Genomic DNA, 25728 nt, shown 5'->3' on the forward strand with positions numbered 1-25728 from the left:
GACTCGGTTGGCCAAAGGGCCTGCTTTCAAGCTGTATCTCTAAACTAAAGTAGAGCATAGGAACACAATGTCCGTGCCAAACATGATGACACGTTAAACTAATCACTTCTGCCTGCACGTAATCCATACAAGCATTCTACCACAATTTAGTTTAATTTGATTTAGTTCAGAAATACAGCGCGGAAAACTCACCCTTCGGCCCTCCGGGTCTGCACCAACCAGCGATCCCCACACACTAACACTATCCTACACACACTAAGGACAATTTAACGTTTATACCAAGCCAGTTAACCTGCAAACCTGTACGTCGTTGGAGTGTGGGAGGTAACCGAAGATCTCGAAGAAAACCCAGTGGGTCACGGGGAGAACGTACAAACTCCGTACAGACTGTGCCCGTAGTCAGGACCTGGCGATGTGAGGCAGCGACTCAACCTTATTTATTGGCCTGTAAATCCAGAATGTAAAAACCCACCTAGTATTTTCTCAGTTTAAACAGTACTCTTCTCAGATTTCACAGCTTTTTCATAATCTATTGCAGTTCAAAGCATGTCCAATCAAACACTTGAACAAGATCTAGAAAACATTTGATGCCTGTAGTTTATGGAACCATCTAGCACACAGAATTATGGCACTGTCTCAAAAACGTGCCATAATTACGTGCAGTTTTTCAAAACGCCTCTCAAACTCTGGCACCCAACTTCAAATGGGAAGTTTATTTATTGGGGTAGAGGGAGGCAGGAAACAGGGTGCATGTTTACTTTAGTTAAAGATATAGCGTGGAAACAGGCTCGTTGGCTCACCGTGCCCATGCCAACCATCGATCCCCGCACACTAACACTATCTTACACACACTAGGCACAATTTTACATTCATACCAAGCCAAATTACGTACAAACCTGGACATCTTTGCAGTGTGGGAGGATACCGAAGATCTTGGAGAAAACCCACGCAGGTCACGTGGAGAACTTACAAACTCCGTACAGACAGCACCCGTAGTCAGCATTGAACCCAGGTCTCTGGCACTAAGGCAGCAGCTCTACCGCTGTGACGCCCTGGACTAGGACCTTATTGTATAAACACCACAAAAGCTGTCAAACTTCTGCCACAAAATACACACGTTGCACAAAGCTAATCATAAGTTATATTGGATAGAATTGGGTCATTCGGCCCATCAAGTCTACTCCGCCATTCAATCACGGCTGATCTATCACTCCCTCCTAATCCCATTCTCCTGCCTTTTCCCCATAACCTCTCACACCTGCACTAATCAAGAATCTATCTATCTCTGCCTTAAATATATCCACTGACTTTGCCTCCACAGCCTTCTGAAACAAAGAATTCCACAGATTCACCACCCTCTGACTAGAGAAATTCCTCTTCATCTCCTTTGTAAAAGAACGTCCATGAGACTATGACTTCTAGTCCTAGACTCTCCCACTAGTGGAAACATCGCCCCCACATCCACTCTATCCAAGCCTTTCCCTATTCTGTATGTTTCAATGAAGTCGTCGTCGTCGTCGCCCCCCCCCCATTCTTCTAAACTCCAGCAAGCACAGGCCCAGTGTCGACAAACTTTCATCAAATGTTAACCTACTCATGCCTGGGATCATTTCTTGTAAACCACCTCTGGACCCTCTCCAGAGCCAGCACATCCATCCTCAGACATGGTGCCCCAAATATTCAAAATGCAGCCTGCCAGCGCCTTATAGAGCCTCAAATAATGCATACATCTCCTCTTATAACGTGCACATGGAAAAACAGCCAAACATCACCAACAGCTTGAAAAAATTAGTGTGATAAGATGATTGATGTGTAGCAAATTCAAAACAGGGAGTATAAACTCAGATGTTCAGTCTTTGCAAGTTCAGTCAGTTTTAATCAATCTTCTGCTCCCACCTGCAGCTTGGAGGGTGTGCATTTCAAACTATCACATTATTCCATGTAAAATAAAACTAAATAAGAACATTGCTATGCAGAAATAAAGAACTGCAAATGCTGACTAATACACAAAAGGACACAAAGTGCTGGCGTAACTCAGGTCAGACAGCATTTCTTGATTCAGTTAGCCCTCAGAGCCAAATCTCTCTCATGAATACATCCAGTGAATTAGCCTCCACTGCCTTCTGGGTCAGAGAATTCCACAAATTCACAATTCTCTAGGAGAAAACGTTTTCCCTCATCTCACTCCTAAATGACCTACCCCTTATTCTTAAACTGTGACCCTTGGTCCTGACTCCCCCAACAAGGGGAACATTTTTTTGTGCATCTAGCCTGTCCAATCACAAGATACAGCGCGGAAGCAGGCCCTTCGGCCCACTGAGGCGGCACCGACCAGCTATGACCCCGTACACTAGCACTATCCCTACACACACTAGGGACAATTCACAATTTTACTGAAGCCAATTAACCTACAAACCTGCACGTCGTCAGTGTGGGAAGAGCACCCGGAGAAAACCCAAGCAGGTCACGGAGAGAACTTATAAATTCCAGACAGCACCCGTGGTCAGGATTGAACACACAACATTAACACACCACTGTACCGCCCCTTCTTCAAACCAATTAATGGTTGGAACAAAGGCCAGAGTCAAGAAAGGAAGGTGCAAGACAGGCTTAAAAATCTGGAGCAACTCAGCGGCAGAGGAATAGATGACGTTTCGGGTCGGAAACCTTTGTCAGACTTCAGAATGGTGGATTGCGAAAGCAGAGAGAGGAAAGTACTGGGGGGTGGAATCTAGGTGGGTGCAACTACAAGGGAAGAAGTTGAGTAGGCTGGGACTCTATTCCTTGGACCGCAGGAGGATGTGGGGTGGTCTTATAGAGATGTACAAGATCATGATAGGAATAGATGAGGTAGATGCATAGAGTCTCTTGGCCAGAGTAGGTGAATCGAAGAGCAGAGGACATAGGTTTAAGGTAAAGGGGAAATTATTTAATAGGAATCTGAGGGGTAATGTTTTCACACAATGGGTGGTGGGTGTATGGAAAAGCTGCCAGAGGAGGTGGTTGAGACTGAGACTATCCCAATGTTAGACAGGTACATGGATGCAACAAATGCAGGCAGATGGGACCCGTGTAGATGGGACATGTTGGGCCGAAGGACCTATTTCTACGCTGTATCACTCAATGACTAAATTCAGACAATACCACACTCTTGATGTTTGACTATTAGCCACGAGGTGAAGTTGGACAAACTTGGATTGTTTTCTCTGTAGCTGATAGGGAGAGCTGGTTACCAGAATAAGTGAAAATTGAGATCCAGAGGACATAGGTGGAAGGTGAGAGTGAGGGGAGGAGGGGGGAGCAAGAGAAGCTTTAATAGGAACCCGAAGGATAACAAGCAACATCTAGACACAATCTACTGGAATAACTCAGCATCTCTGGAGAAAAATGCAGCATCTCAGGAGAAAATTATAGGCGACGTTTCAGGTCAAGACCCTTCTTCAGAATGGACCCTTCGTCAGTCTGAAGGGTTTTGACCCAAAACGTCAAAGGGTTCAGCCATGATCATATTGAATGGCGGTGCAGGCTCGAAGGGCCGAACGGCCTACTCCTGCACCTAATTTCTATGTTTCTATGTTTCTCCAGAGATGCTGCCTGACCCGCTGAGTTATTCCAACATTTTGAGACTATCTTCAGTGTAAACCAGCATCTGAAGTTTCTTCCTACACACAAATACAGTAATTGGGCTGCCTGGTCTCCAGTGGATGTGTGCCTCATTAATTTATCTCAAGTGAGACAAGTTCTGGATCTTCTCAAGGATGTTCCTTTAGGAAGATGAGGAATTTCTTTGGTCAGAGGGTGTGAATCTGTGGAATTCATTACCGCAGACGTCTGTGGAAGCCAGTTCAATGGATATTTTTAATGCGTAGATTGATAAATTCTTAATTGGTACGTACGGGTGTCAGAAGTGTATGGAGGAGTATGGTCTAATTCGGCTCCTAGAAACTTATGAACGGGTTTGGTTATCAAAAGCCGCTGCCAAAATCCCAGCACAGGGAATGAGAGGAGTGCGTCACAAGAACAGAATCTCCATCTTTAATAGCTATCCACACACTTCCACAATGCACACTGGTGCTGACATGGAAGACAAGATTGTGTTTAATTGCAAATTTCCCATCTGTTAAAAGTTACAAGATTTTACAACACAGCTTTGCATCTTCAAAGTTCCACAGACGATTTTACTGCAGTAAAAGATAATGTTTTGAAATGTCATTTGACATCACACTCAAGTTTCTCCACAATAGCCAACTACAAATTCCTTAGAACTTATAATTGTACATTTAGATTTTAGAGATACAGTGGTAACAGGCCCTTCGAGTCCGCTCCGACCAGCGATCACAACGTACACTCGCACTATCCTACACACTATGGACAATTTACAATTTTTCCAAGGCCAATTAATTTACAAACCTGTACGTCGTTGGAGTGTGGGAGGAAACCGGAGCAACCGGAGAAATCCAATTCACGTCACAGGGAGAACGTACAACCTCCGTACAGGTAGCACATGTAGTCATGAGGCAGAAACTCTACGCTGTGCCACTCATACTGCCCCAGTTAGTGCCCGGATTAGTGTAGATGGGACATGTTGGTTGGCGTGGGCAAGTTGGGCCGAAGGGCTCTTTTCCACGCTGCATCTCTAAAAACGAAAAAATTCTTCACAACCTCAAGATATTCTCACGTTTAGCAATTTAACAAACCAATGGAATATTGTTGAAGTGTAGTCATGACAATAATATTGCCCTAATCTTTCCACAGTGAAAGGTCTACATTAAGTTAAGTATAAAGCACACACACACACACAGTATAAACATTATATCGACTACACAGTATAAACATTATAACCCAAAGCCCCCAAGAACCACATGTTCCACACTGACATGCCTTTCTTTGTTCGGAGTAGAATGGTATAGCAACTAAAGAGATGAGACTGATTTGGTAGGCAAGGTACTGCACATAAACATCTCGCTCCTATTGAGACTAAACAAGACATTATATTCCCAGGGCAATTATCCGATTACACCACTGCACAATTATTATATCCATGACATGGTACTGTACTACACAAATATGTTTTTCCAAAGGGTGCAAAGAAGATTTCCGTGGATGTTGCCAGGACTAGAGGGCCTGAGCTTTACACTTTACGTTAGGGATACAGCGCGGAAACAGGCCCTTTGGCCCACCACGTCCGCACCGAGCAGCAATCACCCCAAAGCAACGGCCAGGAAAGCACACCAACGCCTCTACTTCCTCAGAAACATAAGGAACCCCCCCAACAACACTCAAAAACCTCTACAGATGCGCCGGAGAAAGCATTTTATCGAGACGCATTGCAGCTTGGTTTGGGAACAATAAATCACAGAGAATTGTGAGCTCAACACAAGGCCATCACACAAACCAACCTCCCTTCCATTGACTCCATTTATACCTCACGCTGTCCCGGCAAGGCAAGCAGCATAATCAAGGGCAAGTTGCACCCTTGGCCACTCCAATCTTCTCCCCTCTCCCATCAGGCAAAAGGTACACAAGTGTGAAAACCCGCACCTCCAGGTTCAGAGACAATCTCTTCCCAGTTGTTATCAGGGCAACTGAACTATCCTATCAACAACTAGATAGCAGTGCTGAACTACTAGCTACCTTATTGGTGCCCCTCGTACAATCTTTGATCGGACTTTGCTGGCTTTACCTTGGGCTGTATCTGTACACTGTGGACAAGCCGGCACGATTGTAATCATGTGTTGTCTTTGCACTGACTGGTTAGCATGCAACAAAAGCTTTGCACTGTACCTCGATACACATGACAATAACTGAAATTGAAACAGCAAAATTATTTTCTTAAACACAGTCCGCTGCGCCAACTCAATTCAAGAGGAGAGAGAATCTAGTACGATGATTATGGAAGGCGGCACGGTGGCGCAGCAGTAGAGTTGCTGCTTTACAGCGCCAGAGACCCGGGTTCGATCCCGACTACTGCTGCTGTCTGTACGGAGTTTGTACATTCTCCCTATGACCGCGTGGGGTTTCTCCGAGATCTTCGATTTCCTCCCATACTCCAAAGACGTACAGGTGTGTAGGTTAATTGGCTTGATGTGTAAATTGTCCCTAGTGCGTGTAGGATAGTGTTAATGTGCGGGGATCGCTGGTCGGTGCGGACGGTAGGTCAAAGAGCCCCTTTCCGTGCTGTATTTCTAAACTAAACTAAGTCTCATTCAATTCTTATCTGCCTACACGTAATCCACTCTCCTCAGAGATGTTAAAGTACACAGTCTATTTTCAGAATACTGTGTCAAAGAAAGCAGCTGGAATATTGAGACACAATGAATTGCATATGCTGAAATCTTGAGCAAAACACAAGGTGCTGGAGGAACTCAGCAGATCAGGCAGCATTTGTGGAAGAGGTCAGAAGGGTCCCGACTAAAAAAAAAAACATCACTTGCCCATTTCCTCCACAGCTGGCAACCCACCCGGTAGGCCCGGCTCATCCGCCCAGAGAGGAGGGAGCCAGGACGGAGGGCTGGTCAGGAGACCGGCTGCGGGAGGGAGTGCACGGCCTCGACCGAGGAGTGGGCTGCTGGTGGCGGGTCTGTCTATCCTCTCTGGGTGAGCGAGCCAGGCCTTCCGGGTGGGTTCCCGGTCATGGAGGAAATGGGTAAGTGATGTTTTGAGTTCTTCAGACCGAAGAAGGGTCTCGACCCGAAACGTTGCCCATTCCTTCTCTCCAGAGCTCAAGCTTCGCCCACTGAAGCATTTTGTGTCTACTTAAAGCTAGTTCATTTTCCTTTAAGAAAAATATCTGGCTCAGGTCAAAACCGCACTTATCTCGCGTCATCACATCATCTCAAAACATGTTTCACTACCGATTTCAAAGAAATGCAGGTTGGCAAGATTTTAGAATTTACTACCTGCTAATTTCCTTTTATATCGTCTACTAAGTTTATCTGGCTTAGTTGCAATTTAGTTTAGTTTAAGATATACAACGCAGTAACAGGCCCTTCGGGGCCACCGAGTCCGTGCTGACTAGCAATCACCCCGTATGCCAACAAGTTCCTACACACAATAGGGACAATTTACAATTTTACCCCATACACTTGTTCTATCCTACACATTAGGGATAATGTACAGAAGCCAATCAACCTATAAACCTGTACTGAAGAAGGGTCTCAGCATGAAACATCATCCATTCCTTCTCTAGAGATGCCGTCTGTCCCGCTGAGTTACACCAACGTTGTGTATCTATCTTCGGTACAAACCTGTGCGCCAGAGCACCCGAAGAAAACCCACGTAGGTCACGGGGAGAACGCAAAAACTCCGTACAGACAGCACCCGTGGGTCAAGATCGAGCCCAGGTATATGCCGTTGAAAGGCAGCAACTCTGCTTCGCCACTGTGCCGCCCTTAAAGGCTTAAAGAATTCTGGAAGCTTTGACTGAACTTTACCAAATGTCTCTTGGATTATGAACGTAGAGTACTTCCCTCCTTCACTCCTCCCCAACAAACTGCACCATCGTGCCACCCAAGGAATATCTGCTAAATAATCACTGCAGCCTTCTCGACATTCACTGCATTCTTTAGATAAGGAGGCATCATCCAACATTCAAGAGTGATCTAATCTTGGCTTCAAGTCCGCACATGCCAAACCCCCATAAATCTGGATTCCCACATTCTTACAATTTTAAATGGCGTTTCAGGTTGGAACCATTCTTCACAAGCTCATAGGTTCTAGGAGTAGAATTTGGCCATTCTACTCTGCCATTCAATCATGGCTGATCTATCCTTTCCTCCCTTTCCATTCTCCTGCAGAAGGTTCCTATTCTCTATCTATCAGTCTGAAGAAGAGTTACAACCCAAAACATCATCCATCCCTTTTCTCCAGGGATGCTGCCTGACCCACTGAGTTACTGCAGCATATTGTGCCTATCTTTGGTATAAACCATCACCTGGTGATGTTAGTTTAGTTTATTATTGACACATGCACCAAGGTACAGGGGAAATATTATTTGTTGCGTGCTATCCTGTCAGCAGAAAGACTATACAAGATTACAATCGGCCCATCCAGTGTACAGATACATGATAAATGGTAGAACATTTAGTGCAAAATAAAGTCCAGTAAAGCCTGATTAAAGATAGTCAGAGAGTCTTCAATGAGGTAGATGGTAGGTCAGGATTGCTCTCTAGGTGGTGATAGGATAGTTCAGTTGCCTGAACCCAGGCCAATACGGTGGCGCAGCGATAGAATTGCTGCCTTACAGCCAGCCCGGTTCAATCTTGACAACAGGTGCTGTCTGTACAGAGTAGGTACGCTCTTCCCGTGACCTGCGTGGGTTTTCTCTGGGTGCGCCGGTTTCCTCCCACACTCCAAGACCTACAGGTTTGTAGATCAATTGGCTTGATGTATAATTATCCCTCGTGTGTGTAGGTAGTGTGCAGAGATTGCTGGTCTGTGCGGAGAAGGGCCTGTTTCTGTGCTGGATCTCTAAACTAAACTGGCCCCAGGGGGCCACATGAGTGGCAAGGGTGCCTGGTGTAATGATGGCTCAGTGAACGCTACCAAATAATGAATATAGAAACATTGAAAATAGGTGCAGGAGTAGGCCATTCGGCCCTTCGAGCCTGCACCGCCATTCAATATGATCATGGCTGATCATCCAACTCAGTATCCTGTACCTACCTTCTCTCCATACCCCCTGATCCCTTTAGCTACAAGAGCCACATCTAACTCCCTCGTAAATATAGCCAATGAACTGGCCTCAACTACCTTCTGTGGCAGAGAATTCCAGAGATTCACCACTCTGTGTGAAAAATGTTTTCCTCATCTCAGTCCTAAAAGATTTCCCCCTTATCCTTAAACTGCGACCCCTAGCACTATTCTTGTTTCGTTCAGTTCACAGATACAACGTGGAAACAGGGCCTTTGGCCCACCAAGTCTGCGCGGACCAGCGATCACCCTGTAGATAGAGGCAAAGTGATACAGTGTGGAAACAGGCCCTTCGGCCCAACGCCTACACTGGCCAACATGTCCCAGCTACACCAATCCCACCTGCTAGCATTTGGTCTATATCCCTCCAAACCTGTCCGGTCCATGTACCTGTCTAAATGTTTCTTAAATGTTGTGGCAGTACCTGCCTCAACTACCTGCTCTGGCAGTTCGTTCCATACACACACCCTTGTGTGTGAAAAAGTTAACCATTGGGTTTCTATTAATTCTTTCCCACCTCACCTTAGACACAGACATCTTCACTGTACTGCCCAGTGTGCGGGATTACAGTAAATCTCCAATAATTCACTATGGTTACAAGGAACTGTAGAAGCTGGCACGCTGAGTTACTCCAGCATTTTGTGCCTTTTTTTTCTCCAAATAATTCACCGTCTGACTATCAATAATCTTAATGGTTGCGTGTCTGGCTCATCAGATAAATGTTTCCCCAGGCTCCCCCGAGACGCACAGCGGTTCCGGTTCTCGTTTGCCTCAAACCTAAAGGGGGTCACTGAAGAATTTACTACAATACTGTGTAGGATTTTTTAACATACAAAGCAAAATTTAAGCATGTTGAATCATCAATATGAATAACATCCAGTAGTCTAGAAAATGCTGGATTATCAGTTTGTTTAAAGATACAGCTCAGAAACAGGCCCTCCAGCCTAACAAGTCCACGCCGACCCGCACATTAACACTATCCTACACACACTAGGTACAATTTACAAATATACCAAGGCCAATTAACCTACAAACCTGTACATCTTTGGGGTGTGGAAGGAAACCGGAGATCCCAGATAAAACCCACACAGGTCACGGGGAGACCGTACAAACGGCACCCGAAAGAAGAAGAAAGCAGGAAGAGAAGTTGGACAAAACCTGGCAAGTGTTAGATGCATCAGTTTTTAGGAAGATGTTGGACAGAGATGAAAAAACTAAATTAGCATCTGCCCATCTGTGAGAGATTATAATGCAGCTTTGACGTGGTCTTGTGAGGATAGAAGACATGTGTATTGTGAAACCTGAGGAAGGAATGTAGGTGAAAGGGGGAGGGGAACAATGGATGACAGTCCAGTATCAGTTCAGAAGAAGGGTTTCGGCCTGAAACGTTGCCTATTCCCCTCACTCCATAGATGCTGTTGCACCCGCTGAGTTTCTCCAGCATTTTTGTCTACCCACAAGAAAGAGATGGCGGGGGGGGGGGAACCGAGACCCTGTTACTGGGAGAGGAGGATAATTAGTCACCCAAGCTGCACCCATTAGACGAGATACAGCAGGGAATCGGGCCCTTCGGCTCACTGAGTCTGTGTCGACCAGCGATCAACCCGTACACCAGCAGTATCCCATTAGAACCACATCTGTCCCATGGGAGACCCTTGGACTATCTTTGATGAACTTCACCTTGCACTGAATGTTATTCCCTCGATCGTGTATTTGTACACTGTAAATGGCTTGATTGCAATCATGTCTGGTCTTTCCACTGACTGGTTAGCAGCAAAAGATTTTCACTGTACCTCAGTACACGTGACAATAAACTATACCCAAACACACCAGTTGCAATTGTGCAACGAGATTGCATCTAATGCAAGACAACGTCACTAATCTGCCTTGCCCCACACCCATTTATTACTTTCACAGAAATATAATTAACACAATTCTCTGAAAAGCAGAAATAGTTTATCTGCTCAGTTGGTCCCAGTAATATCTTAAAAGTTCAAGGGAATCGCTTCTTGCCCTTACAAATCCCAGGAAGCATGATTTTAATTTGGGGAATCTTTCTTACTTGTTTAACACATTCCGGCAAACCAAAGCTATGTATGCCCTTTCCAGGAACAAATTATCCTTCTAGAGGATAAACACGAAAAGCTGAACTCAGCGGGGACAGGCAGCATCTCTGGAGAGAAAGTAGACACAAAATGTTGGAGTATCTCAGCGGGTCAGGCAGCATCTCTGGAGAGGACAGGGTGACGTTTCGTGTCAAGACCCTTCTTGAGACTGCTTCTTGAGGTTTGGTGCTAAGTACTCAGCTGTGTTGTACAAGTGTTTATGGAAAACAATTTTCATAAGTCATAAGAGCAGAATTAGGCCATTTGGCCCGTCAAGTCTACGCCATTCAATCATGGCCGATTTATCTTTCCCTCTCAACCCCATTCTCCTGCCTTTTCACCGTGACCCCTGACACCCGTCCTAATTGAGAATCTATCTCTGCCTTAGGAACATCCGTTGACTTGGCCTCCACAGCCTTCTGTGGGAATTAATCCCGACGTCGGTGTTCCGACCATCCCGACCAGAGGGCTTGAACATTGGGCCGTCTGTAGCGGTGACTACGGAGGGTCAAGGCCCTGACCACGGGTGAACAAGGGAGAAGAAGGACTGTTTGAACTGTGTCGCCTTCCACCGCAGTGAAGAATGTTGTGGTGGATGTCTGTGTTGAATTATGTTGTGTATTATGTCTTTTTTTTTTTAATTGTAACGCTGCATGGTACATTTCACTGCACTTGTGACAAATAAATTTGAACTTAAACTTAATTCCACAATTCATTGTACTGGAGGTACTCCAGTTCCTGAAAGGAACATTGTTTAATTCTGAGGTTTTCACCTCAGATCCCAGACACTCCCACTAGTGGATATATCCTGTTCACATCTAATCTATCCAAGCCTTTCATTGTTTGGTAAGTTTCAATGAGGGTCCCCCCTCATTCTTCTAAATTCCAGCGAGTACAGGCCCAGTGTCTTACAACGCCAGAGATCCAAGTTCTGTGGAATGGAAGACAAACTACTGACCTGGCCAGGAAACTGGCTGAGGTGCAGTGTCAGAGAGCATGAGCATTGAACAGGAGCAGGTATATAAATTGACAGGTCTGAAGAAGAGTCTCAACCCAAAAAAGTAATCTATTCCTTTACTCCAGAGATACTTCCTGACCCGCTGAGTTACTCCATCATTTTGTGTCTATCTTCAGTTTAAACCAGCATCTGCAGTTCCTTCCTACACAAATTGACAGGACATTGCACACTGGTCACCCTAACAATTCCATATATGAATGACCTAGGAGCAGCACGACATTTTTCAGCGACACAAAGGTTAGACATCATCGTACGTAAGCGGTTTAGGAAGGCCGTTTGGTTTGGAGAGAGAGGAAACGGGTCCTTCGGCCCACCGAGTCAACACTGACCAGCGATCCCAACCTATTGAACAGTACAGACACCAACTAAATCTCGAACTACAAGCTGTGTTGATTGTACCAGGGACTTCGGGGGGGGGGGGGGGGGGAGGTTTATTTTGCACAATATTATCTTATATTATTTATCAAATCTCTTTTTGTTTGTTTGATTATTATGTTATATACCGAGCACTGTGTTCACAAACCTATACTGTGCTTACAAAACAATAAGGGCGGCACAGCAGCACAGCGGTAGAGTTACGGTGCCAGGAACCTGTCTGTACGGAGTTTGTACGTTCTCCCTGTGACCCGAGTGGGTTTTCTCCGGGATCTGCTGTTTCCTCCCACACTCCAAAGGCACAGGTTTGTAGGTTAATTGGCTTCGATAAAGATTGTAAATTGTCCCTCTAGTGTGTAGGATAGCATTAGTGTACAGGTTGATCGATGGTCAGCATGGTCACGGAGGGCAGAAAGGCCTGGAGGCCCAGTTAATAGATATTATAAAGGCGGAGGTAGATAGATTCTTGATTAGTATAAGTATCAGGGGTTATGGGGAGAAGGCAGGAGAATGGGGTTAGTACGGAGAGAACGATCAGCCACAAATGAATGGCAGAGTAGATTTGATGAGCCAATGTACACAAAATGCTGGAGTAACTCAGCAGGACGGGCAGCATCTCTGGAGAGAAGGCATGGGTCAAGAGTCAAGAGTGTTTTATTGACAAGATACATTCATTTGTCACATGTACCAATTGGTCCAGTGAAATGTGTGGTCAGCATACAGCCATACGAGTAAAAAGAGCACAGAACACGATAGTCTTTAACATAGACATCCCCACACAATGGAATCAAAGTGAGGGAAGGCACCAAAGTTCAGTCATCCACCTCTGTTGTCCTCTGTTGTTCACCCGTGGTGAACCCCTCGCTGTCGCCACTATGGGCGGCCCGATGTTCAGGCCCTCTCGCCAGATGATGGAACTCTGACGTCGGAACGGGAGAACATTCTCAGCGGCATGGACTTCCGAATCAGCCACTTCCTACCGGAGACCGCGGTTCCCGAAGTCCACAGGCCGAGCTGGGCGGAGATTCACGCTGGCGGCCCTCGGCAAAGGGATCCCAGGACTCTGCGACGTCGAATTCATCGCTGCCCGTGCTGGAAGCTCTGCAAACCACAGTTCCACGATCTTGAAGCAGCAGGCCCAACACTCCGGAACTTCAAATCGTGATCCAGGTAAGGCATCGCCTGCTCTGCAGTGAATCCAGTGCTGAAGCTACTGAAGCTTTGCAGTTGGTAGGCTGCAGGGGGGGGGGGGGGGGGGGGGGGGGGGGGGGGGGCGAAGATGCGACTCAGAAGATACACATCCTCGCCAGGAAGTGACTGAGAAACAGTTTTCCCCCTTACCCTCCCCCACATAGAAATACTAAAAAAAATCCTCCAAAACGTACTTTTTAAACAAACTAAAAATTTTTAAAAGATAGAAAAACAGACAGACTGTAGGCCGAGGCTGCAATGAATGCGGCACCCCTAGTGTTCCAGATGGGACAATGAAATTCTTACTTGCTGCAGCACAACAGAATATGTAAATATAGTAAATAACAGGGAAAGAAAAAAAAAGACCCTCCTATCACATGACCTGTCCGCACTCTGTCTAAATTAAAAAGCATTGCTTGGACCATCATACTTACTTACCTCCCCACCACTGAAATGTGCACCCAATATCAAAGAATCAAATCTGGCCTTGTTCTTATTCAATGCTAATGTCGGGGAGAAGGTACAGGTACCCGAAAACCGCGACCACCAGGTTTAATTTCAGCTTCTTCCCAGCTCCCCTCAGTATCGTAAACATTTACCCAGTAGATCTCTTTTATATAGGACCTGTAACCCGTTCTTAGGGTTTGTTTTGTTTTGAACGATATAGTTATTTTATTGTTTGAATTTCTTTTTGTTTGTTTGATTATCATGTTATATATTGAGTACTGTGTTTACAAACCTAAACTGTGCTTACAAAACAATAGGGAAACAGCAGCGCAGCAGTAGAGTTGCAGCCTCACAGTGCCAGGAACTCAGGTTGGATCCTGTCTATGGGCGCTGTCTGTGTACGTTCTCCCTGTGACCCACGTGGATTTTCTCCGGGGTCTGCGGTTTCTTCTCACATTCAAAAAGTACAGGTTTGTAGGTTAATTGGCTTTGGTAAATATTGTAAATCGTGCTTAGTGTGTGTAGGATAGTGTTAGTGCACGGGGATTGGTGGTGGGCACGGACTCGTGGGGACGAAGGGATTGTTTCCGCGCAGTATCTATAAACTAAAAACTATTTGCACCAACTACTCATTGAACCTACTTAACATGTTGCAATGCATGCACTAGAATATATATTTGCAGTCTCTCTCTCTATCCATTTAGATAACCCTGCTTTTGATTCCTCTTACCAAAGTACATGACCTCACACTTCGACATTTAAAAAAAACTAAATTTGACAGGTTTTACATACAACCATTCAATCCTCCCATATCCTATTACGGAATGACAATGTCCGGATCACAACACTGGTGGCAGAGCGGTAGAGTTGCAACCTTGCCGCGCCAAAGATCAGGGTTCAATCCTGACTACGGGTGCTGTCGGTTTGTACTTTCTCCCCGTGACCTTGTTGGGTTTTCTCTGGGTGCCCCAGTTTCCTCCCACACTCCAAAGATGTACAGGTTTGAAGGTTAATCTGCTTTGGTGTGTGCGTGTGTATTAGTGTACGGGGTAATCGCTAGTCGGCATGTGGGCCGAAGGGCCCGTTTCAGTGCTGTATCTTTCTAAACATGCCCTTCCATGTGTGTTCATATCATCAGCAAACATGCCTCAATTTCTTCAAAAAGGAAACATACTGCTATTGAAGCAAACACTGATATACATTTACAATAATTTACATTTCTCTAGCAGGCAAAAAAAGGGGGAAACATAGTGAAGCATCGAGGTCAGCAGAAGGTACAAGATAGACACCAAATGCTGGAGTAACTCAGTGGGACAGGCAGTATCTCTGGAGAGAAGGAATGGGTGACGTTCCAGAATTCTAGATACTCTCTAGAATTTAGGAGATTGAGAGGGGATCTTATAGAAACTTACAAAATTCTTAAGGGGTTGGACAGGCTAGATGCAGGAAGATTGTTCCCGATGTTGGGGAAGTCCAGGACAAGGGGTCACAGCTTAAGGATAAGGGGGAAATCCTTTAAAACCGAGATGAGAACTTTTTTCACACAGAGAGTGGTGAATCTCTGGAACTCTCTGCCACAGAGGGTAGTTGAGGCCAGTTCATTGGCTATATTTAAGAGGGAGTTAGATGTGGCCCTTGTGGCCAAGGGGATCAGAGGGTATGGAGAGAAGGCAGGTACGGGATACTGAGTTGGATGATCAGCCATGATCATATTGAATGGCGGTGCAGGCTCGATGGGCCGAATGGCCTACTCCTGCACCTAATTTCTATGTTTCTATGTTTCTATGAGACCCTTCTTCAGACTATAACGGTATAATTTATAAATATATTTTTTCATATTCAGACATCAAGGTATAAGCATGTCTGATGGGACAATTCTAGGCGACATGCATCAGGTAGCAGCTATGCAGGCCGAAATCTTATACCTTGCAAATGCAGTCATTCCACCTGCAAGCTTAATGCAATTGCTTCATTACAAGACGTATGGAATTATGCAAACAAAAAAGGGAATGCAGCGATAACTGGATGCAGTGCTTCACCTTACCTTCCCAAAATCCACTAGTCATGCAGTACATTGCACTTCATTGGATTTCATTGCATTGCGTTTCACTGCAGTGCAATGCATTTTATTGAATTTCAGTCCAATGCAATTCATGGCAATGCATGTCAGTGCAATGCATTTTATATCATTGCATTTAATAAATTGTGAAAAGAATGCATGCGAATCTCTCTGCATGAAGAAAAAAACAAAACACCTCCGGGAATGCACAGGCGTTATTTTTGCATAATAAATCTTTAGGGTTGACATTTGTCACGCTTGGCAGATTTTAGCCGGAGGGGGGGGGTAAATAAACGGGGGGCGGCTTGCAACGGTGCAAGGACGCGGCGAGTGTCTGCAAATATATCTGGGCCACATTTATCTTTTTGTGAATTAAAAATGCGGTCACGTGGGAGCCGCGCCGCCGGCCGTGCACCGCCCCCCTCCATTGTGACGTCACGGAGGCCGGCTCTCCTCCTCGTGTCCCAAGTTCCGGACCCGCGGTGACGTTGCGGCCGACACAACGTTCCATAGGTCTCACCCCCCCCCCCCACCCCCTCCTCCCAAGCCGACTTGTTGCATCCCGCAGTGCAAACAACCAAGGAGAGAGAGGCAGGGAAGGAAGAAAGGCCACCAGGTCCATTGCAAAGACACGAAATTTTCTGCCAGTTTGCTTTTATTTTGGCGTCCATGCACCAGCAACGTTTACCCATTAAAGCCCCCCTTTCATTTTGTTGCAAGGTTTCTTCTTCGAAGCATATGCAACGGATTAAATGCAAGCCTTCGAGCCGGGTGCAACCAGGCGCTAGGGGCAAGGAGAGGAGACACAGGGAAGGAAGCAATGCCACCAGGTCCTTTTGAAAGACATCAACCTTTCTGCCAATTTGCCAAAAAGACCATGCACCAGCAACTTATTCAAAACTTATCCCCTTTCGCTTTGTTGCAAGGTTTCTTCTTCAAAGCATTTTGCAAAGGATTAAAACTGGTCTCAACCCGAAACGTCACCAATTCCTTCTCTCCAGAGATGCTGCCTGACCCGCTAAATTACTCCAACTTTGTGTCAATTTGCAAAGGATTAGATGCAAGCAAAAAAATGCAAACCCCTCGAGCCGGGTGCAAGCAGGCAAAGGGCAAATACAGGGAAGGAAAGAAGGCGACCAGGTCCATTGCAAAGGCGCACCAACTTTTCTGTCAATTTGCTTTGTTTTGCAATAAACATCATGCACCAACACCGTATTCAAAACTTCTCCCCTTTAGTTTTGCTGCAAGGTTTATTCTTAAAAGAAATTGCAACGGATTAAATACAAGCAATAAAAAAAAATACATGCAAAAACTGCGAGTGCAACCAGGCACAAGGGTGATAAGTGGGAAAATAATGCGATCAGGTCCATTGCAGACACCCAACTTACTGCCAATTTGTTTTTTGTAAAAAAACATGCACCAGCAACATACAGCCAACATATTCAACACCCCTTTCGTTTAGTGGCAAGGTTTTTTCTTCACATCAATCACAAAAGGATTAAATGCAAGAAATAAAAAAATGTAAGCCCCTCTTCCCCTCGCGCCGACTTGTTGCAAAAGGGCCCGCTGCAGCCTCGGCCATCCCGCACTGCAACCAGGCAGAGGGGCTATGACCATGAGAGAGGAGATAAGAGGGAAGGGAAGGAAAAAAAACAAGGCGATCAGGTCCTTTGCAAAGACACCCCAACTTTGTGCCGATTTGCTTTTTTTTATTCCAAAAAAAACCCCATGCACTAGCACCACATTCAAAACTTCAAGGCTTCTCCTTTATTGCAATTGCAAAGAGATTAAATGCAAGCTAAACGCAGCCTATTGCCTTGTACGCTTTCCTCCCCCCCCCCCCCCCTCCTCCCCTGCAAGGCCTCTTCTTTAAAGCAATTGCCACGGATTAAATGCAAGCAACCTATTGCCTTGTAGGGGTTTTATAGGCATTTAAACTTTTAGCAAACCCTGCAATGCGTCAGATGTTCCTTTTAAAATGCACCCGGTTTGGTCTTTTTAAATTTTTTTTGCAAGTCGTTTGTTTCCGTGTGGCACATGGATTGTTTTCTATGCAATCAGCAATTTTGACAAGTTATGGAGATGGGACAATAAAAATCTCTCCCAGGGTGATTTAGGGAGAGGGAAGAGAGTAGTTTTCCTTTGGCAAGGTTGCAAGGGGGTTAGGAACATTGTGGTCCCAATCGAAGTCATTACATGCAACCGAGTTAAGTCAGACAAAGTGCCATCATCATCTGTAGCGAATGCGATCATTTATTTAATCGAGTCAAGAGACCTCCTCTCCTCCAAAAAAATACTGCGAGTACTCATGAGAAACCTAGACCCTTTTTTGTAAACCAAACTGCAATTCAAGCCTTTTAAACTACTGCAATCTCCCCCATTTACCTACAGGCCCTGAATAATTCACGTCCACATCCGCCAACTGCAGACAGTAACCTTTTCTTTGGATAAAAGGTTTTGGAAAGGGGGGGGGGGAGAGAAAGAGGGGGGAATGCAATGCAAACATTGCAACCAGATTACAGCGTGACCATGTGGCAATCACCAAAAACACACACACAACAAAACAAAAAAACTCGCCTGAAATAAAATGGCAACTTGCACAAAAGCCTGCATTAAATTGGGGATTGCATGGTGAGGGAAAACGATGGGGGTAAAAAAAAACTGCCCAGCTGCTTGGGAAAGAGGGAGAGAAGAAACCTGCTCAGGCATACGAGTTCAACAACAAGACGATGCAGGTTGCCATTATTAACACGAGCAGAAGCGACCGGCGGCGGTGGAAAGATCCAAAATGGGGAGCCAAAAACAATGCTAAAGGGAGGAGAGGAATTAAAAAATAATTAGCAAAAGGGGAATGCTAGACGGGCGGCCGAAAAAAAAATTAGTAGTCAGTGGCAAGTATTCGTGTAGAGAGAGGGGAATGATTGCACCCCCCCCCATCTCTCTCCTCTTCCCCTTCACACAAGGAAGCTTTGCAACACAAGAGGCCGGCTCTAACACCATTAAATAACTCGACCCATATCAACCAAAATAATATATATATATATATCCACAAATATATATAAAACCAAGCAGCCTCTCTTTCCGAGCAGCCAAAACACCAAAGGGAAAGGTTTTTTTTGTATGTAGGTGTTCAAATTCAGACAAACCCATGAAAGGAAATCATTGTGTCTACAAAATTAAGGGAGAAGGAAAAATAATGATATAATAATCACAAACCAGGTAGGATTAAACAGCTTTCCCCTCAAAAATCATGACAAAAGCGACAAAAAAAAAGGAAAGCCTTGCGTTTTATTTTTTTTAAACCACACATATGTTACAGCCAAACCAGCCCCTTGAAATCTCCTCAGGATTTAAACATTTAAAACACCATTCGAACAAGAAACAAGTTCGGAAGCCACTTACTAATCTTTTGTGAATTATATTCCTCTTGGGTCTTTCTCTGGTCATTCTGTTGTTCCAATTTTCTTTGCGAAGGGGAGAAAATTCCACATTAAATCAAATCTCCTCGAGGTGGGATGATTAAAAAAAAACCCTGTATTTACAAAGCTCGCCCTCTTTCTCTCCTTGCAACCTCCTCTTTTTTGTTGTTGTATGTGTGAGTGTAGTGTGTGAGTGTGTGTGTGTGAGTGTGTGTGTGTAGTGTGAGAGAGAAAGATTAAAATCCGAAGTTTGGGAAGGAAAAGAGAGAAGAAATAAATAATTCAATTTTTTTTTCTTCCAAAAAAAACCCCGAAAGAACTCTTATCCCCCCCCTTCAAAAGAACAAAACACTCGTCGAGTCAGTCACTGGAAAAGGGGGAAAAAAAGAAATTAAAAAGAGCCTCAGCAGAGAACAGAAATGTAGACCCAAGTTGAATTTAACAATGAAGGAAAATTTGAAGTTACATCTTGAATCAGAAGCATTGTAGGGGAGGGGGGAGAGAGAAAGAGAGAGAGAGAGAGGAGAAGGGGGGTAAAATAATGTGGTCACGTTGAGAGTGGTGCCCGAGCTGCCCGAGTCTCCCACATCCACACACACACACGCCGGTTAGCCGGGCTGGCTCGCGCTCGGGCTCGCGCTCTGGCTGGCGGCAGCGGCGGCGGCAGCGGCTCACTCGCTCGCGCTCTCTCTCTCTCTCGCTCCGCTCGGGCTCGGGCTCGCGCGCTCTCTCTCTCTCGCGCGCGCGCGCGCTCACACTCGCTCCTAGTACATCCCTCGCGCTTTAAATGGCCACGCGAGGACGCTCCCGGCGCCACGCTGGCTCCACACTGCCTCTGCCGGGGAGAACCTGAACCGCAGCTGGTACTCACTCACTCACTCTCACTCTCTCTCACTCTCTCACTCACTCACTCACTCTCTCACTCTCTCACTGTCTCACTCACTCTCTCTCACTCATTCTCTCTCTCTCTCACACTCACTCTCTCACTCTCACTCTCTCACTGTCTCACTCACTCTCTCACCCTCTCACTCACTACTCTCTCTCCTCCTTCTCTCCCTCACACTCACTTCTCCTCACTCTCTCATACACCTCTTTTCCCCATTCCCCCTCCCACACCCCTCTCTCTCCTTCCCCTCCTTTCCTCTTCCCTCTCCCCTCCCCCTCACTCACTCCTTCCCTCTCATTACCTCAATCTGCCTCCCTACCTCTTTCTACCTCACCCTCTTCTCCTTTCTCACAGACTTCTCTCACTCCCTCCCTCTTTCTCTCCCTCACTCTCGCAAATTCACTCACTCACTGCCTCTCCCTCTTCCTCCCTCTCCCTCCTCTCACTCACTCCCTCTCCCTCACTCACTCTCATTACCTCCCTCTCACATTCCCTCTCTCCCTATCTCTCTTTATCCCTCTGACTCTCCCTCACACACTCACTCATTCACCGTCTCACACATTCTTAATGACTCTCTTCCACCCTCTCTCTCACATACTTTATCTCACACACTCTCCTACTCACACACTATCACTGTCACACTCACCCACACTCACTCACTATCTCCCTCATCCACACACACACTCACTCACCCCCCCCCCCCCCGACTCATTGCCTTTCATTCACACACTCTCACATTCACTCTCTCACAAACTTCCTCTCACTCTCTTTTATCTCACACTCACACGCTCACCCAACCACTCACACTATCTCTCACTCATTCTCTCGCTCACACCCTCACTCACTCCTTCTCATCCTCTTTCCCACACTCACTCAACCTCTGTCACTCACTCGCCCTTTTCTATCTTCCTCTCCTTCCTCAGTCAGTCACTCTTTCTCACCCTCTCACTCACTCACACTCACTCTGTCACTCACTCACTCACTCTCTTTCTCTCTCTTTATTTCTCTCTCCTTCCCACATCATCTCACATAGAGGGTGGTGGTTGTATGGAACAAGCTGCCAGAGAAGGCAGGTACTATAACAATATTTAAAAAACATTTGAATATGTCCATGTATGGGAAAGGTTTCGAGGAAAAGACTGAACGTTGGCAGTATCTCAGCGGGTCAGGCAGCATCGCTGGAGAATGTGGATGGGTGACGTTTCGATTGGGAACCCTTCTTCAGACTCAAATAAGTCACTTATCCATGTTCTCCAGAGAAGCTGCCTGCCCATCGAGTTACTCCAGCACTTTGTAAATATTCTTGGTGAACCAGTATATGCAGTTCCTTGTATCCAAGGTATAGAATGATATGGGCCAAAAGCAGGCAAATGGAACGAGTGTAGATGGAGCATCTTGATTGGCATTGACAAGCTGGGCCGAAGGGCCTGTTTCCGTGCTGTACGACACTAAGATTATTTTACAGTACATTGACATAATGTAAATCTTGGTGGCAAATGGAACAATACATCTTGTACTACGAACATCAACGTGAATGTTCTGTTTTATAGTTCTAAATTTATGGATAAAATATTTAGAGTACGATAAATGAGTCACAAATTGTAACTATAATGTAAGTGGTGAATGGATGTGTAGAGAATGACAGTGGAATATTAATTTTTAAATATCTGCCAGCATACATTCTTAGATATTCAGCTTTAGACACTTACAGCACCCGAGACATGGGTTCCACATTGTATCTCTAAACTAAAATAAACTTATAGCACTTCACAAAACTTTAGACTTGGGAGATACAACGCCGAAATAGGCGTGTGGGATGAAACCAGAGCACCCGGGGAAAACCTACATGGTCACGGGGAGAACGTACAAACACTGTACAGACAGCACCCATAGTCAGGATCGAACCCGGGTCTCTGGCGATGTGAGGCAGCAACTCTACCACTACACTACCATGTCGCCCAAGATGTAATTAAGATATAAAAAAAGAGTTGATTGACAACGTTTGGCAGTGAGAACTATGATGAAGAAAAGCAAAATTGCTGCTTTACAGAATATTAGGAATTTGTTTAGCTTAGTTTATTATTGTCACATGTACCGAGGTACAGTGAATAATTTTCCCAGCAGAATCAAGGACCAGTCTCACCCCGGTCACTCCCTCTTCTTCCCTCTCCCATCAGGCAAGAGATGCAGAAGTGTGCAAATTCCAGATTCATGGACTCCCAGCTGTTATCAGGCAACTGAACTGTCTTCTCACCAGCTAGAGAGCGGTCCTGACTTCCCACCAACCCCATTGGAGACCTTTGAACTATCTTTAATCAGACTTTACCAGACTTTTATCTTGCACTAAATGACATACCCTTTTATCCTGTATCTGTACACTGTGGACAGTTGATTGTGGACACAACAAAAAAGCTTTTTACTCTACCTCAGTACATGTGACAATAACAAACTAAACTGGGGGTCTCTCTGGAGCGCTAGTATGGATGTTGTGGGCTGAAGGGACTGGTTTCCAGAGGGCTACTATGGACATTAGGAGCTGAATGGATTCTTGGGCTGGCGGCTCAGTCACTCAAGCCTGTTGTGCTGGCAGCTCACTCACGGCTGGTGGGCTAGCAGTTGACTCGCGGCTATTCCTTGAAATTCCATTTCAAGCAGGGTGCAAGTCCACCAAATTCAAGTGCAGTTTCTTACCACTTCAAGCAGGGTGCAAGGCCACCAAATTCAAGTGCAGTTTCATACCATTTCAAGCAGGGTGCAAGGCCACTAAAAACAGCAAGTCCCTCCTCCATCTTGCAGAGACTGAGCCACACTTCTGGGTTTTATAGTCCCTCCCTCCCCTCCCTCCCTCCCACCAGAACGGGCGTGGCCTTTATGGCGTGATTGACAGGAGAGAGAATCTCAACATTTTTTAAACACTGATAACTCTTTTATATTTCATCGATGGGAAAATTCCTCGGCACCTGATGAGCGGAGGGGGACTCTGAGTAAGATGGCCAGAAATCACAGCCGTACGTGGTAGCGTTTTTTCTAAAATCAATATGAAGCACAAACAGGAAGTGGTCAAGGTTAGACTTTTAATTATATAGAAGGCAAGGCAACTTTAATTAGGAAGGGCAACTTTAATTAGGCAAGGCAACTTTAATTAGGCAGGGCAACTTTAATTAGGCAGGGCAACTTTAATTAGGCAGGGCAACTTTAATTAGGCAACACAGCTTTAGCATTTCCAAACTATATTTTCAAACCACATTTAGGGCACTGACAGGTCAGTAAAAACACTCACAGTTTAGCAGAGTAGACAAGTACAGTATAAACCCACTGACTCCCATGGCTATCTGGACTACACTTCTTCCCACCCTGCTTCCTGTAAGGACTCCATCCCCTACTCCCAATTCCTCCACCTATGCCGCATCTGCTCCCAGGATGAGGCGTTCCACACCAGGGCATCTGAAATGTCCTAATTCTTCAGGGAACGGGGGTTCTCCACCATAGATGAGGCTCGCACCAGAGTCTCTTCCATACCCCGCAACACTGCTCTCTCTCCCCATCCCCGCACTTGCAACAAGGGCAGAGTCCCTCTAGTCCTCACCTTTCACCCCACCAGCCGTCACATACAACAAGTAATCCTCCGTCAGTTTCGCCACCTCCAACGTGACCCCACCACTCGCCACATCTTCCCATCTCCCCCCATGTCTGCCTGCCGCAAAGACTGCTCCCTCCATAACTCCCTTGTCAATTCTTCCCTTCCCTCCCGTACCACCCCCTCCCCGGGCACTTTCCGTTGCAACCGAAAGAAATGCAACATCTGTCCCTTTACCTCCCCCCTCGACTTCATTCAAGGACCCAAGCAGTCGTTCCAGGCGCGACAGAGGTTCACCTGTATCTCCAACCTCATCTACTGCATCCGCTGCTCTACATGTCAGCTGATCTACATCGGTGAGACTAAGCGGATGTTGGGCGATCGTTTCGCCGAACACCTCCGCTCGGTCCGCAAGAACCTACCTGACCTCCCAGTGGCTCAGCACTTCAGCTCCCCCTCCCACTCCCAATCCGACCTCTCTGTCCTGGGTCTCCTCCATTGCCAGAGTGAGCAACACCGGAAATTGGAAGAACAGCACCTTATATTGCGCTTGGGGAGTCTGCATCCTGTGGGCATGAACATTGAATTCTCCCAATTTTGTTAGCCCTTGCTGTCTCCTCCCCTTCCTCAGCCCTCGGGCTGTCTCCTCCCATCCCCCAGCCCTCGGGCTCCTCCTCCTCCTTTTCCCCCTCCATCTCCCCGCCACCCCCTAGCAGTCTGAAGAAGGGTTTCGGCCCGAAACGTTTCCTATTTTCTTCGCTCCATAGATGCTGCTGCACCTGCTGAGTTTCTCCAGCATTTTTGTGTACCCACAGTTTAGTAGACATGTGTTCAGTATAATTCACAGCTCAGACTGAGAGATGTGACCCGCTCGCTCCCCCATCTTGCAGAGACTGACAGAGACACTCAACACTTCCGGGTTTTATAGTCCCTCCGGAAGGGGCGTGGTTTTCAGGAGAGAGGATCTCAACATTTTTTAAACACTAATAACTCTTATTTTTCATTGATGGGAAAAATCCCCTTGTCCTGTGCAGCAGAGGAAGTGGTCAAGATCAGACTTTTAGTAATATAGATACATATATATATATACTAGACCAAGTGCAGACCTGTTGGGTCTGTTCCCCCAACGTGCGGTTGTGGAGGGGGAGGCGGCATGCAGCGTCACACACACTAACTATCCCCCCCCCCCGCGCTCACGCGAATTGCCCCCCTTGATATTATGTTAATATTATTAATTTGCTCCTTTTGCCCCATAACCACCCTATCTACTGACGCATAGCCCCCAACTTCCAGTCACATCTAGAGAAGGGGGGAGGGGGAGGGGTAGAGAGTGAGGGCAGAGAGAGAAGGGGCAGAGACACAGAGCGAGGGGCAAGAGGGAGAGGGGGGGGTGGCGAGGAGGAGAAGAGGGAGGGTGGGTGAGAGGGGAGAGGTGGGGGTGGAGGGGAGGAGAGGGAGAGGGTGAGAGTGAGGGGGGGAGAGAGGGGGGGGAGAGGTGAGGGGAGGGGGGGAGAGGGGAGGGGGAGAGGTGAGGGGAGGGGAAGAGGTGGGGAGCAGGGAGGGTGGAGGGAAGGGGGTATGGGTGTGTGGAGGGGAGTGGGGTTTAGGGGAGGGACGGTGGGGGAGTGGATGGAGGGGAGGGAGTGGGAGAAAAAGAGGGGAGAAAGAGAGAGGGGGGAGAGGAGAGAGGGGGGAGAGGAGAGGGGGGGGGGAAAGGAGAGGGGGGTTGAGGACAGGGGGGTGTGGAGAGGGGGGAAGAGGAGAGGGGGAGAGAGAGGGAGAGAGGAGAGGGGGGACAGGAGAGGGGGGACAGGAGAGGGGGGGACAGGAGAGGGGGGACAGGAGAGGGGGGGGCAGGAGAGGGGGGGACAGGAGAGGGGGGGGACAGGAGAGGGGGGGGGAGGAGAGGGGGGGACAGGAGAGGGGGGGACAGGAGGGGGGGGGGGACAGGGGAGGAGGG

General features: G+C 46.6%; 1 protein-coding gene across 1 annotated transcript in view; it reads right to left on the reverse strand.

Annotated features, from left to right (window-relative positions):
* jarid2b (jumonji, AT rich interactive domain 2b) overlaps window positions 1-20028 on the reverse strand; it is a 317228-nt gene extending 297200 nt beyond the window's left edge. Inside the window, 1 exon segment of the mRNA XM_055654246.1 lies at window positions 19289-20028. Within this exon segment, the coding sequence (XP_055510221.1) occupies window positions 19289-19333 (45 nt within the window). The 5' untranslated portion in view covers window positions 19334-20028.
* Between the last annotated feature and the right edge of the window lie 5700 nt (window positions 20029-25728).

This window comes from Leucoraja erinacea, chromosome 2 (genome assembly GCF_028641065.1).
Source record: "Leucoraja erinacea ecotype New England chromosome 2, Leri_hhj_1, whole genome shotgun sequence".
Lineage (NCBI taxonomy): Eukaryota > Metazoa > Chordata > Chondrichthyes > Rajiformes > Rajidae > Leucoraja > Leucoraja erinaceus.